At 40.5% G+C, this 14712-nt stretch overlaps 3 protein-coding genes and 2 long non-coding RNA genes across 9 annotated transcripts; 3 read left to right on the forward strand and 2 right to left on the reverse strand.

Annotated features, from left to right (window-relative positions):
- On the forward strand, nucleotides 1-1830 carry LOC124338065. Its single transcript, XM_046792119.1, has 4 exons — nucleotides 1-542; nucleotides 647-748; nucleotides 810-987; nucleotides 1054-1830. Exons 1-4 carry the CDS (start codon nucleotides 533-535, stop codon nucleotides 1073-1075), a joined length of 312 nt encoding a protein of 103 aa, XP_046648075.1. The 5' UTR covers nucleotides 1-532; the 3' UTR covers nucleotides 1076-1830.
- On the reverse strand, nucleotides 1788-2436 carry LOC124338067. Its single transcript, XR_006917642.1, has 3 exons — nucleotides 2282-2436; nucleotides 2125-2222; nucleotides 1788-2060 (listed from the first exon to the last, which is right to left on the reverse strand). It is a non-coding gene; the product is annotated as an uncharacterized LOC124338067 (long non-coding RNA).
- A 511-nt stretch (nucleotides 2437-2947) lies between these two features.
- On the forward strand, nucleotides 2948-6230 carry LOC124338064 (protein regulator of cytokinesis 1-like). Of its 5 annotated transcripts, none has more exons than XM_046792115.1 (12): nucleotides 2948-3016; nucleotides 3082-3108; nucleotides 3182-3323; nucleotides 3382-3746; nucleotides 3816-3963; nucleotides 4026-4190; nucleotides 4251-4490; nucleotides 4550-4681; nucleotides 4749-4907; nucleotides 4975-5121; nucleotides 5185-5310; nucleotides 5683-6230. In XM_046792115.1, exons 2-12 carry the CDS (start codon nucleotides 3095-3097, stop codon nucleotides 5977-5979), a joined length of 1935 nt encoding a protein of 644 aa, XP_046648071.1. In that variant the 5' UTR covers nucleotides 2948-3016; nucleotides 3082-3094; the 3' UTR covers nucleotides 5980-6230. The 5 variants fall into 5 exon arrangements, with proteins under 5 accessions (XP_046648071.1, XP_046648074.1, XP_046648072.1 ...); XM_046792118.1 differs by adding an exon at nucleotides 5407-5431 and having other exon boundaries at nucleotides 2959-3108; nucleotides 5683-5849; XM_046792116.1 differs by adding an exon at nucleotides 5407-5482 and having other exon boundaries at nucleotides 2959-3108; nucleotides 5683-5811.
- Nucleotides 6231-6793: 563 nt separating this feature from the next.
- On the reverse strand, nucleotides 6794-9100 carry LOC124338068. Its single transcript, XR_006917643.1, has 2 exons — nucleotides 8539-9100; nucleotides 6794-8460 (listed from the first exon to the last, which is right to left on the reverse strand). It is a non-coding gene; the product is annotated as an uncharacterized LOC124338068 (long non-coding RNA).
- A 456-nt stretch (nucleotides 9101-9556) lies between these two features.
- LOC124335983 (homeotic protein Sex combs reduced-like) lies at nucleotides 9557-14627 on the forward strand. The gene is made up of 5 exons (XM_046789486.1): nucleotides 9557-10274; nucleotides 11189-11341; nucleotides 12830-12909; nucleotides 13556-13815; nucleotides 13891-14627. The coding sequence occupies exons 2-5, from the start codon at nucleotides 11254-11256 to the stop codon at nucleotides 14324-14326; spliced, it is 864 nt and encodes a 287-aa protein (XP_046645442.1). The 5' UTR covers nucleotides 9557-10274; nucleotides 11189-11253; the 3' UTR covers nucleotides 14327-14627.
- Nucleotides 14628-14712: the final 85 nt, after the last annotated feature.

Genomic DNA, 14712 nt, shown 5'->3' on the forward strand with positions numbered 1-14712 from the left:
CAGTTGGATACATATCGTCTACCATTAATCTCAATTACCTAGCACCCAGTCAATCAGCAAAACAACCAAATCATTTCTGCGCATTTTAACATTTTTATCGTCATAAATAAAACAAGTAGGTTTGGAAACAGAAATCACTTCAAGCAAATGGAAATAATCTGAAATGATTTCGACTTGGGTTTAAGTCTCATGCTGATACCAGACGTCATTAATTACCGTAGTGTCGTGCGCAAAAAAAAATGCGTTAGCTTTTCTTGGAACTCATTTCGAGATTTTGATCGCCCATCCTTTGCGCACGAGAATGTATCGATACTACCTAGAAAAACAGAGGTAAAAACGGCAATAATCTTCCATGAACACAACATCCTTTGTGAAAATGCTGTGAAACTTTGGACGCATAGTGTACGTCTGTCTGGAAATATTGAACGAGTGATACTGGGGGCCAAAAGTGTCAGGGATGTCAGGGACCTGTTTCTTTCAGTTTTTGGCATTCGACCTCTTTTTCAGCTAGACTTCACACTATCTTTTAAAAATGTCTTTCGGTAATATTTACTTTCCTACTTTTGTTTCATTATCAGCAGTGTAATGAGGGAATTTGTCGTGTGTATTTGAGTTTTAATTCTGTGCATTTTTTGGTGATAAGTAGCTGTGGTAATCAGAGGTGGTAAAGATAATCAGTACACGAAACCGCTTGGAACTTCTATTCACCTCTCCAAAGCGTACCTTGAAATAAGCGAACCACTAAAGGGTAATTTTAAGTTTTCCCGAAAGTGGATTGGGACTAATAACTGAGGAGGCTTTGATTTCAGATGGAGAGACTATCACATTGCGTAGATTCAAACAGTCTCTTGGCGGTGGAGTGATTTGCGCTCTCTTCAACAGCAATAGAGATGAAGTTTCTCTCGATTTGACATTTCCTGTTGGAAAAAAGGATACACTTTTCGTCGATGCCAATGATCATCCTTCAGCACGAATCCATCTCACTGGGTATACATACTTATTTTATTGTGGTATTTCAATTTTCTGACAATCGAATCTATTTTTGTTTTCTAGGTCTTTTATTGTTGAGCCCTAACCCCTTTCAGTTGTGAAAGCTCATCGCGTAATTTTTCTTGAATTTCACGTTAAACGTTTTGAATCCGTGTTGCAACTTGCTCATTCCTTTTCCTTATAAATATAAGCTCATTCTGCCTAGATATTATCGTTCTACTTGACTCTTTGTATTCAGATATATTCCTTTTGCGCAAGCTAGATCGTGCATCGCAGTTCCGATTTTATTTTGTCACCTTTCCTTTAGTTAAGATCTCAATAGACACGAGACTCGAGATTATCAAAAGGTGACGTACATTTTATGAAAGACGACTGGTGTTGGTGTGTTAGCGCAGACCTGGTGAGTGGTGGCACACCTGGTTCCCATTCCCACTGACTCACTTTTTCTGACACCTGTTGCTCCGTCATATACTAGGTGGGGTTTTTATTCAACGGTTGTCATATTCTAGAATGTTCTATTTAGTTTTTGAAACATTTAGACCAGATGATGCGCATGTGCTGTTTATTTTTTTAAATAAAGTGTACAGTAGCAGTAGATTAGTATAAAGGTCCTCATATTTCGTTTAAAATACGCGAAGTTCTATTTTCCGAGTAACACTGAAAAGAGAACGCTTTAAATAACATTATTTTCAGCTATATATGGGATTAAATAAATGAAAACCACGGGAAGTTTAAATTTATTTGTGTTAGATAATTTATTGTCAACTTCCCGTCTACAAATGAAAGCATTGTATCAATCAAAGACTATTTCATGTTTATTAATAATAGAAAAGTGGTATACAAAAGAGAATAAAATTGTTGAACTAGATTTTTGTTTGTTTCACCGTTCTTAACGCGTAACAACGGTCCAAAACAGGATAAATGACCAATGCAATTGCTAAAAATGTAAATCCCCATTATCCATTCACCGGAAATGCATGTCTGTTAATATAGAATAATAATGCAGGCCTTTGTCGCGGTAATGTTCTCTACTCGACATTCCACTTGACACTTTCGCAATACTTAAATGCCTATAATGCCCAGAAAACCAATTAAAATTCAGTACTTCAATTTTCAGCAATCGTTATATACAACCTCAGATCCGCACTTTGCAGCATTTTCGCTACTAGCGCACCAAAAAGATGGACCCCAAGTACATGGGTCTTTACCGACGGTGACATCTTCAGCCTCCACTGTAAACGAGAAAACAATGATGCAGTTGTTAAAATAACATTAAAAAAAAAACGATTACCAAGGAAGGCGACTGCAAGGACGAAGCAGAGCAAAATCAACATGGAACGCATTTTTTAAACGACTGGTGTGTGGTGTGTGGTGTCAGTGTGATATATATACCTATTGCCACAGCACTCTCACTGACTCACTGTTTCAAACACCTGTGTTTTTCTTCTGTTTTCGACTTTTCTCTGCAAGGGACGACGACGAATCTCATATGGAGCCAGTTTAGAAATTTCTAAAGAGTTCAATAAACTAAATGAATACATATATCACATATCCGCTATTTGAATAGCTGTTATTTGTATAGACAAAATTTATTTAAAAGGTGCCATTTGTCTATTATTTTTTGAAACGCCATTGTAATGTAATGTAAAATGGTAACGTTTGATTTCGGTTTTTCCTATTAACGTAACAAGTTCCTATTAGTAACAAGAGATGTTTAATGAAGGAATGTACGGTATCATTTAGTCAGAGTATTAATACAAATATTTTTACGTATGTAGTTAAAATGTAGTTAAAAAAACCGAAAAGATTAAGGAATTCAAAAAGAACTGGCGGATGTAACATTAAGCAGAAACCGGCAACAGCGCATGTTCAAATGTACCCAATGGCTAGACATTTAGTGAGAGCATTTTAACCAACCACAGAAGTCGACTCTCACCCTCTCAATTTTGCCATTCCCCTTTTTTCAAACCGACGATTGTGCCAGTAACTGTAAGTGAGTAACTGAGTAAGGCAGCATCGGCGTTTTGTGAGTAAATGATTTGAGTTAGGTTCAGTAACAGATTAGTAATTTTACAGTTTTTTGTGTAACAGGCTTTTATTCAACATGTCTGTTGACAAGTAAGTTGGGTTTGGTCAGGTTTTCTTTTTTCTGAAGAGGTGGAATTAACTTGATTCATTCTTCTTTATCAAGGGCGTTCGAGGACGAGTTCCTGAAAGAAGGCTCGCAAGTTTTAAAAAATGTAATTCCGAAAATGGTCCAAATCTGGAAGCAACTGGGCTTTCCTCAAAGTAAAAGCCAAGAGCGTTTCAAAACAGCAGTTTCTCATCACAAAGTAAAGTCTTTGGTCACATAATTATTTTCCGAGTTTAAATGTTCTTTGTCAATTGCAGGAATTATGGGATTCCATGCTTGAAGAAGAGCAAAGTAACAAAAAAAAGATAGTGAGCAGCATTGATCGTCTTGGAAGACAACATCACCAACTTTGTAAAGAGTTGGGTACCCATTACAGAGAATTTGGGGAAGACATGCCACTCCTAGAAATGGAGAAACAGCTTCAAGAGACATTAACTGCATTAAACAGAGAAAAGGAAGAACGTATGAGATCAGTGAGAGCTCTGTTTCAAGAAGAGGATGTGTTGTGTTCTAGATTGAATGCTAAACGCTGTTCCCTCAATCGAGACAGAATTCCAAGTAGTGATCAGTACAGCATGTTACAACAAGTCATCACTGACTTAAAGACAGAAATCATAACACGGTAAGTACAACCTGAATGCTACAAAACAGTTCCTACATTCTAATTCTTTTCTTAATGATAAATGTGTAGGCAAGGACAGTTTGTTAGTATGAGAGATTCGATTAAGAACTCCATGGCACAATTAGAAATGTCAGCACGGAATCCTTTTGAAATGGATCTTCTTGTCAGCGATCCTCAAAGCGTATCGTTGTCAGAATCAGATTTGAATAAAATCAAGGTATGTTTTGGTTAACTTTCTATGTTGAACCAGTAAATAATGTATAACTTTTCACATTCTAGGACATCCAACAAGGCTTGATTTCTCGCATTGAAAAAAATCAGAAGAAGGTAACTGATATGTGGAATACCATTCAAACGTTGTGGGAAAGACTCAGCGTTGAACCAGATACCCGCGAAATATTTCACATGCAGAATCGTGGATTTGCTCCATCAACCGTCACCACAGTATGTTTTAGATAATTTCCCTTAAGTAAAATAAACTTATGCAAAGTTTTAATTTCACAGTTGGAACGTGAACTAACTCGTTTGGAAGACCTTAAACGACAAAATATCGAAAGGTTTATTCATTCAGTAAGACAAGATTTGATTGGTTGGTGGGATCGCTGCTATGTTTCGGACGCCGAGCGTCGCAACTTTACCCCATTTTATGCTGAAGTATACACCGAAGATCTACTTGAATTGCATGAAGCTCAGGTAGAAAGGTACAAGGAGCTGCATACGTCTTATAAAGACATATTCACGAAGGTAACTTAAATTTCAACTTGTCAATTCCTGTACGCTTAATTATGATCTGTTGTCATTAGGTTCATCATCGAGAGAACTTATGGAAACGCATGGAGGATATCGAGGCCCGTGGACGAGATCCGTCTAGATTGTTCGGTAATCGTGGATGTGCGCTCTTGCAGGAAGAAAAAGAACGCACCAAGATAATGAAGGTAGATAAAGCATTTGATGTAAAATCATTATGTGCTACACAGAACATTTTTAAAAAATAAATAACAGGAACTCCCTCGGGTAGAGGCCCAACTGACCGAGCTGATCAATAACTATGAACGGACTAATGGGCAAGTATTGCTTATTGATGGCCAAGACTATCGTCAGGTTGTCGTGGATCAGTGGGTCAACTACGAGGAGCAAAAGGAGCACGAAAAACTCCAAAGGGTAATCTGAAATGAATCTTTCTCAGGTTGCTTAAAATATTCATACTTTTTTTTTTTAATATTTTTAGCAACGAGAGCGTGCCGACAAACTGGTCGAAGAAGCCAAAGGAGGGGCGAAACCGAACACACCGATGAAACGGCGCTTGGGGACAACCGCCATTCGCACACAGATGGAGTCACCAAAATCCAAGCAAAGGAAACTATTGGTGCCCTCGGTAAGAATTTCTTTAAACTAGTCTTATGTTAATCGAGTCTGACAGAATGTTTGTTTGGGAAAGACGGCTCCTCAGGCACGACTGGGACCTGGTCGCCGGATCTTGACTGAAGCAATCGGCAATCAGCCTCCTCATGCGACGCCCAGTGATCATGACGTTTCGGTCATGTCTACTTATTCTGTTTTTACAGTAAGTGTTGACAAGACCACCTGACGTGTGTGTCTTTTACGTTTCAAAAGACTTCTTCTCGTACTGTCCAAATGCTTCAATTGCTTCATAATGCAGGAAAACGTAGCTGCTCGCATACAGGGTGCCAGCTCGCCAAACCAAAACTATTGAAGATGTGTGTTTTTTTATTCAAGTAAAACGTTTTTTTCCGCCAGAATCTCACGTAGCGTCTGTTGATTCCGTTACGCACACCCCATACACACACTTGTAGTTTTGAAATTTTTTGGACCGCCATGTTTGTTTTTTACAATCTAGTTTTGAAAGTAGTTTGCTTGGGAAATATTTTTTCAAATGGATTATATTCTAACATTCTGTTTTTCGTTTATTTTATAGGAGACGTTACAAAAAGCTAGGCAAGCGAAGTGTGTAAACTCCACGGTTTTGATGGATTGTAACACACCATCATCAAGTCGTGGAAACGCGACGCCATCAACATTACCGCACCGTCGATCTACACGTTTGGCTGCAGCCGCCGCGCCGACTTTAACCCCACAACCCAACCGCACACAACACCCTATGTATCGACGCTCGAAATCACATTCGATAATGGCCGCGCCTCTTACAACCCGTCTTACCCCAGCTCGTTCCACACCTAAACTCGCTATCCATAAAAGGCCTTTCCTAATTTAAAATAAATGCCTTTTTTATTTTTTTTTAGCGCTTGATTTGATGGCTTATCGGTCGGTAATTTCAAAATTAGTAAGATTGTATGGTATCGATTTTCCATGTTCATGTATATATCTAATTCCTTCTCTCCTGTTGATGGCTATACTAAGTTTTTTTTCTTTTTTTTTACATGGCAGCTTGGTAGTCATGTCTTTCGAAAAAGTTTCAACTGGCTTTTAACCAAGGTTATATAATAAATGCAATTTACTCTGAAATATTGAAAAATTGTAGAAGCTTTGTGTTTGCTGTTTCAGTGTGGAGCTATTATGCACTAATGTAATTGTTTTCTTTTCATTATCCAAGGTTTATTGAAAAATAAATTCGAGTTTTTTCAATCTGCAATTTCTGCAATTTCGAAAGTGTGTATAGGAATAGCTTCTTGTTTACAACAAATGTTTATTCTGAAAGTAGCACAATTTACGAAAATTTATTTATTTCTCCATGAACGAACTGGTTTTAAGGCTTCTTCGTGGGAACTGAAATCACATGGGTTGTTGTATCGGAAGTCACGTAAGCAAGCTCCAAATGGGACCTTAAAACAAGAAAATAACTAACGTATTTGTTGAATATGTTAATATAAAAGCAAACACTGTTGGAATGGCTTGAGATCCAAGTGGATACTTTCCTCTCGACGACTAGTTCCACCGAAATCTTCCGAGTACACTCGAAGTAAGTTACCTAAATGAACATTAATTTCCTGTAGAAATTAAAGATTAAAAAATGTCTGTAATATCTAAGAAATTTGTAAAACGGTTTGCGATTCTTTTCTCTTTAGCGATTTGTGGGTCCTAAAAAGGACCCGTTAAAAAAAAGGGATGACAAAGAGAGGTGGACAAAGTCACATGGAAAGAGCGATTGACAAAAACATAGTAGACATAACTGGAGCAATTTCAAGAGTTGATTTTTTTTGTTGCATGAGGAAATAGAAAAGACAAATTTAAAAAAAATGGGGGGGAAAAAGAATGCTTTCTGGAAACAAATGAAAAGATGGACGAACGAAAAAAAAAAAAAAAATGCAAAATGATCACAAATAAAGTAATAAACATTCGATTGCAGCGAAATGATGAGGCTTCAAGGGTGGAGGAGCGAGAGACACGATCAATTGTTTGGAGGAGGAACTTGGGTTTTATCACAATCCTCTTGTAAACAAAATAGCGACTGGCAAGCGACCACCACGACGGCCATTAACCACCATACTGACTTTAGACATAAAACAAGTAAGAGAAAAAAAAAATTGGCCATTCAAACAAATGCAAATAGATGGGGATGAATTTTACTGAATGAACAATGGGCATTCACACTTTTCTTGTTTACATCGGACACATTGCTTTGTTTTTGTTTAAAAATAGAGGCTCGGACGCCCTAAATCTTCTGATTTTCAAATACACATATATGGTAGGGGTGGGGTGATAAACACGCTTTGTACTCTACCGTTATTTACATCCTTAAGAATTTTCGACAGAGTGAGGATCATCCAGTTGACCATTTTTCTTACTTAACCTTAATTCTCTTTCTAGCCGACAAATTTCCCTGATGCCAGCAGCTTTGTGTTCTTGTCTCCTATACAAAGGTTCGTCGTTTTCAAATCTATGGCAAAATTTCTCTGGGGCTAGACTTTTGGAAATATGGTCTCTACTGCAAAATTTTACAAAGGTGACCCTCAATCGTACAAACAAGGTGAGGGAACTGGTGGAGGGGATACAAACAATTTGATACTTTAATTGTAAATTGTCAGCCTTTGTTCCAAAATCCAATTTTAAATTCGAAGGTCTTTAGCGAATGCACTGTCCCGTTTGTTTTCTTTTTGGTAAAGAGAGCATTCGGATTGGAGAGGGCAGATGGGATGGATTGATGAGATTATGATGTGCCAGGTATGCGTGAGGGGATAAGATATATAGGAAATAGATGATTGTGCATTCTTAGGCCTTGATGTTGAGGAGCATCTTCAACTGATTGGATATTTCTTGGAACTGTTCTTTGTGGTATGTTGCATTTGTAGTGGTCCAGTGAGGTGGAGGTTTAGGAAGACTGGCCGCCGCTGGAGCCTCACTGAACTTGGCACCCGCATAGAAAAGCCCATTGGTAGATGGTGATGCTCGATTGGGGCTTGATTTGGAAGATGCATAAGAATGAGAACGGGGACTACCAGACTGGACACTTCTTGGTGAACCATAGCGTCTTCTTGCACCAGAATCAGGAATGGCAATAGGCTGAGCAGTAGGTGTCCTGCTAGCCCTGTTTGGGGTTGAAGCCGTATTGGATTGGCTTGAAATGGCCATGTCCTCTATGGGATTGCCCGTAGAGGTCGAGCAAGCACGGCCTCCCCGTCTAACCCCACCGTTAAGGCTACTCTTGGCAGTAACCATGATTCTCATCACTTCTTCTTTCTTGATTTTATTAGCAAAAAACAAGCGGGTTTCTTCTCTTTGTTTCTATCGACCCCAACTACAAAACAACAAAAAACATGAAAATCTCGTTAATGACAACTAAATAATAAACCAAGCAATGATAAAATGAGCTTACCTTGAGACGAGATCACAAAAACACAACGAAAAAGGCGAAAATGGATGATAATGCGCAGTACACACAAGTGGCCGTAAATATACAGGACTTGACGCCACCAAACAAAGGACCAAAATGGCGGCTGCTGCAGCTGCGACGCAACAACGACGACCTGCTTGGTTTTCCCCGATACGACGAGTATAGAATAGTAGATGTGAATTGGTAGGGAGATAGATAGAGAAAGGCAACGTTTTCTCTTACCGACGACACACAAAGGAAAAAGAAAACTTTCTTCTCAAGTCTTTCTTTTCTTCAAGACAAACTGTTTTTCTTCGAAAACAAGTTTGTTTCTGATTGCGCAATATATTGCCCAAAAATGACTCGTTGAAAAATCTCTCTTTACCCCGTTTTTTGAAAAAATCGAATAGCAGTTAACCGTATTTCAAATAAATGAATTTTACACAGGGGTTTAAAAAGAGAGGAACGAATCACAATAGATTTATAAATTTTTGCTTGTCTAGAAAAAGGCTTCTAACTTGACTCGCGAACACTTCCCGGCTAACTGGTTGGCCAACAGGGGGAGCTTGGCTTCTTTGCTTAGATGGCCTCAAAACTCAAGGCCGGATATGCTTTTTGTATAGATACGGATTAGTCAATAGACAAGGGTAAAAGTCCCTATCCTGCAGAGCCATCTGGTGATTTTTAAGAAATAATGCTTGCTAAACGTAAAAAAGACAACGAATGTATCGTTTAAGTGGATGCAAAATTTACATCGAATATAATACAATATATTTTATCATTGAAAATTAAGTTTAAGGTAATCAACTGTAATTTCGTTGTTTTGATTTATTGAAGATTACAGTGATAATTATAGGTGGCGCTAGTCACCACCAGCTTTTCGTCTTTGTCTTCACCAGCCAATGACGATGCAAGATTGCTTCACATCACGTGACCATCTGCACACAAGGAGAAAACAAGGACAAACGTTGATTTTCTCGTCATTTAAAAAATACTTGGGTGAGGAAGATCAGTAATGTTATAGAATACAGAAATAGATAGTATTCCCAGTATTGGCTGTCCCCCAGGTGATCTGACACAAGCGATTTCCTTCCAAAGAAGAAGTACTTAAAAAAAAAAATTACAAAACCCCTCAGCGAAGGTCTCGTAGACCAACGTTTCGAAATATTTCCTCCCATCATATATATGAGGATAGAGTGTGGGCTGCGCTGATGTATATTTCGAAAGCCCCTGGAGTCTCTCTCTCCCTCCTTTCTGTGGGAACAACGTTGCCAAATGCTGCTCCAAGATGGCGGTTGTTTTAGGCTCCTCCCCTTCTCTTGCTAGGACCTACGGTTTAGGTTTCCCCCTTGCGTTCGAGCTGCGCGATCCAGTCTTGCTCAGTAAGCTACCGGAGGTGGTAGAAAGTGTATGGTCCACGCGCGTGTGTGCAGTGAGTGTGTATGTGTACGGTGGGGCTACGTCACGCAGCTGGGTCATATCGAACCTGAATATCGAATGATTGCATATATACAGCTTCTCTCTTATTCATTAAACTCTTTTGGACATGAACTTGTTAGCAGTGGTGGTGGATCGAATTGTATGAGCATCATGGAGAGAACCAACTAAAAGTGCACCCCAGCTCAGTGTCGAGAAACCACGTTGTTGCCGCCACTGCCGTCTGTGCGTCGTCGAGCTTGGATATATATCTCTGTGTGCGCTGAGCCTCGAATCTATAGGATTACATATTCCCAGTCGAGGTAAAAGATAAAAGTGGGAGGAAAAGGAAAAAAAGATTTGATTGTTGAATTTTATGTCTGATGCTAGAGCTACGTTTTTGCAGCATGAAAATCGATTTCAGATGGGGGATTCCGGTCCTTGGCTCCTTGCTTGGGGGAAAAAGGTTCCTACTACTAACACACACACAACTTGGAAAGGGGAGGGAGTCTAGGAGGTGGTGGAAGGGTAGTACCCAAGTAGTAGTCATCGGTACAGATTGGGGATGCTAATCAAAATAAAGTTGTCCAGATTTCTTTCAAGTGGAAGTAGTCCTTTTGGTTTTTTTCGTAAAATGTTGTGTTAAATTTATTTAAAAAAAAAGAAAGAAACTGGAAAATGTGAAAAGGAGCACGCGGAAGAAAGCGCCTTTTTCCACTCTCGCTTAGGCAACTTTCCCACTTGTATATCCAGCCATCCGCTTTTACTCCGCCCACCTCTCCCCTCCTTTTCTCCCTCTCTCTCTCTCTCTCTCTATTCCGTCTTTCCGTTCTCTCTCTCTCTCTCTCTCTCTCCTTGTATCCCATCTCTCTCTTCCTTCGTTTCTAGGTTCCACCCGGAGGCTATCTGGCTTCCAGCAGTGTGCAGGTGCAGGGCCCTAGCAATTTGGCTCCTCCACCAGTTGGGTTGACCAGAAAGCCCTCCTCCTTCTTCCTAGTCCTACTCACTCCTTGGTCCCCCCTCTGCTGCCAAGAAAATTAAAAAAGAAAAGACCCGAGGGTGTAGGGTGAACAAGTGGTGGTTGGTTGGTTGGGTGGTATATAAAGAAAGAAAATTCTGAAAATAAAGAAACCCCCCAAAAAATAAATTAAATTTTATCTCATCCGGTCTGCTTCTATTAAAAGGAAGAATGTATAAATATTAATCTCATCTTTTTTAAAAAAATGTTCTATTTTAGTTGAAATCATTCCTGGAGAACAAGAAAACTACACTACCCTTTTACTCCCCCGATACCCAAGTTGAATGGAGTCTTCCCACGTCGGAGGGTCGTCGGCGACCAACAACAACAGCAATGCACGGTCGTCTCCGCTCGGGCTCCGAACTCTGACCGGTAATTATTGCTTGACATTTAAATTATACGCATATCTGCGTGTCTGCATTTCATTTTTAGAAAGATAAACAACAAACCTTGCACCGTGATCCCAGGAAGAGAATCTTTTGTTTGAAATTCTTCCTGTTTTCACGATTTTGAATACCCCCCTCAAAAAAAGAAAATCAAATGCGCTGGTCAAAGGATCTAAAAATAGGGTTCCAAGATGTCGCTAGTTGTTGTTATCCCTCTGGCCCTGGGGGGTACTCTTGATGTGCCAAAAAGGGTTGTATCTATCGTACACACAGACGAGCTATACACACACACAGACATGGCACAAAATGTTCTGCGATTGAATTCCTGGATATTGTTAAGCCTGGAAAAGGTTTTTTTTTCTTCTATTCGTGTGATATTCATCCCCACTGTGTCAAGAAGAAAAATTGGGGGTCTCTGCTGGGAAAATTGCTGTTCCAAGACTTTTTTTTAAGGGGAGAGAGAGAGCCCTGGAGGGAGACTTAACCCTCCTGCGCTCCTCCCACTCTTTGTTGAAAAATGTTTCTTTGTGAACCCGGAAAAGCTCTGTACATTTTTAGCCCTGGTAGAAGAAACTGTCAAAATCTGGATCGTTAAGTTTAAAGACTTCAACTTAAATGCGCCCGAAATTTCCGTTGGAAAAAAAGAGGTAGGCAGTGGTCGTTATCCCATGGGGCTAAATTTGAATTTTAAAAAGTCTTGAAAGGGATTCTCGCATACGGTAGCTCACGATAAATCACTTGATTGAATGAGATTGGCCCCAAAAAGAAAAGAAAAATAGTTGATGAACGATAGAAAAACCCAACTGTGAGGAAGAAAAAGAGTTGGGATGGTTCAATTTCTTTTAAAGAAAAAGGGAATTTGAATCAAAATTTTGTTTTAAAATAAAGAAAAGGGCTGTTGTCCGAGGGGGTTGTCTGTGAACCCTGACCTCAAGCCTCGTATTTCATGTCACCTGCATCCCCCCTCCTCCTCCTCCTCCCGAAATAATTCTTGTCTGGTTTTCACTAAAGAGAAATGAGAAAAAATAGAAAAAGAATATATAAATATATAAAAGAAAATATAAAGAAAAAAAGTACTCTTTTCAGGTTCCCCCCAACCCCCCTTCTCACAATCTCCTACGAGGAGCCCTTCGCCAACCTCCTCCTTTTCTTTTTTTCTTCTATTTTCTTCTTTTTCTCTATCGACCCGCTCTCTCCCGATGATACGAAGAGTGGGCACAAAAGGAAGTTGATGAATAGGAGTAGGTAGTGAGAGAGAGAGAAGAGAACCCTCCTCATCCTCCTCCGGGGAAAATGCAGCAGCGCACTAGGTACTTTACTTACTACCCGGGGGAGGGAACAGACACATACTGTTTAAATGCCCCATGTATTATGTATAAATACAATCATCTTTAAATGTTATAACCTTAAAGTTCCCTAAAGAAAGAAAAACGGTCGAAATTTCATTGTTTTCTAAAAAATTTTCTTTTTCCAGATTTAATTCCGGCAGCTGGAAGGCTGAGTCCTGTCCCGTTCTATCGTGTGGCCAATTCGAGATCTCAACAAGAAACGAAGGTACATACAATAAATACAAAAGCAATTGGAGTGGCGTACTAGTCATAATAATAATAACAATAAATTCGGCACAGATCAAAAACTCAACACACACATACACAAAAAAACAGTTTTATTTGGATGAGACCCGACTCGTTCCTGTGTGCGTTTGTGGAGTTATTGACGGGGGGGACCCCTCCTGTTTGGGCTAACAAGCGTTGCCAATGCGCGTAGAACTAGAGGGAAAAATAGAGGAGACTAAACCGAGACTATAGTATTATTATACGAGTATAAGAAGATGGCGGTATACTAGAGAGAACCTCTCTCTCTCTTTGACTGGAAAAATCCCGCCTCTGCCATTTTATTAGTAGACTGTGACTAAATTTTGAGAGACCTCTCGATTTCGGATTTATTTTTTTCTTTCTTTCTTTTTTTGCCGATCAAGAAAAAAGGGGGGCCGCCCCTTTCATTTTTTCATCTTTTTACAACTGAATATGCACTATAAATTTCTTTTATGCTGATTATGATAAAAACGGTAAAGATTCGACCCAATTTCCCGTCATCCAATCGAACGATTCTAAGTTGGGGAAGAAAAAAAAAGTAGTAGGATAATGTTTAAATGAATTAAATTTAACCCGAAATTCCGTATATATTAAATGTTATATAGGCGAGTACGAGTCCTAGTAGGAAAAGGGCCCGACTGGCCTCGGGAGGTGGAGGGGCGGTCGTGATGGGTAGTGGCGGCGGAGGGGGTGAGTCTAGGACCACTCCATCCCCGCCGCTCTTATCGGCGCCTCCTCCCGTTGTTGCAACATCGCCCCGAGAGCGTGAGAATCAAAATCCGCACGTTGGAGGAGGCCCTGGTGTTCCAAGCGACCGGGATCGACGGAGACATCCATCGAGGAGTTCTGCCCGTTGCGTACCTAGGTGAGTTGGATATTTTCCCGATTGAATAATTATGATGTGCAATTTTTAAAAATTGGAAATTTGTGGAATTTCTAGTCCACATCTGAGACGGTGTCGATATCGGGATGGCAACGGCGGAGCTAGCGCTGCTAGCGGCGTTCAGCGACTAGGAGCTGGTCCGTCTCACCACCACCAGCAACAACAACAACAGCAGCAACAACCTCAACAACATTCGCCCGGCAACAGCGGCGCCAACAACGGGTCGGGTGGCGGCAGCAATAACAGCAACGGTGGCGGGGGCAACAACGGCCAGCAGCAGCAGCTCGCAGCCCAATCGGTGGCGGTGGCAGCAGCGGCGGCCGCGGCCGCAGCCGCCCTTCATTCGGCTTCCTCTCATCACAACAACCCGGGAATGGTCCTAGACTTGAGTCAGGTAAGTTCCTGCGCTGCTTTCTGCATTAGAATATACCCTGCAACAACACAGGTCCTTCTAGTCTCTACCCGTCCGTCCGTGTGTTGTTGTTGTTGCTAACCGGTCGATCCCCTTTGCGCGATCCTTTCGCCATCTACTGACTCGAGCCCGAACGATCAATCCTACGACGCCTCTCTTTTTTTCAACATAACTTCTACTATTTCCATTCGTTGTTTTTGGCCTAGAAAAAGGGAAATGGGCTTCCCTTCGAAATTTTTCCAACCAGATCCCCCCTCAACAACAACAATATTCTAGAGCGACGGTGAAAACGCGCCAGAAGAGAAGGCGCCCTAAAGTTCCTTCTTCTTTTTATTTTCTTCGAGTTGTTGTTGTTATTCCGCACGATTCGAAAGAGATGGAAGGGAGGAGCCACGAAATGAAAACAACAATAGTACTACACTACGTAGCCGAGAGAGAGAGAGAGAGGAGGTGCAAGAATGCGGCTT

Source organism: Daphnia pulicaria, chromosome 4 (genome assembly GCF_021234035.1).
Source record: "Daphnia pulicaria isolate SC F1-1A chromosome 4, SC_F0-13Bv2, whole genome shotgun sequence".
Taxonomy (NCBI): Eukaryota; Metazoa; Arthropoda; class Branchiopoda; order Diplostraca; family Daphniidae; genus Daphnia; species Daphnia pulicaria.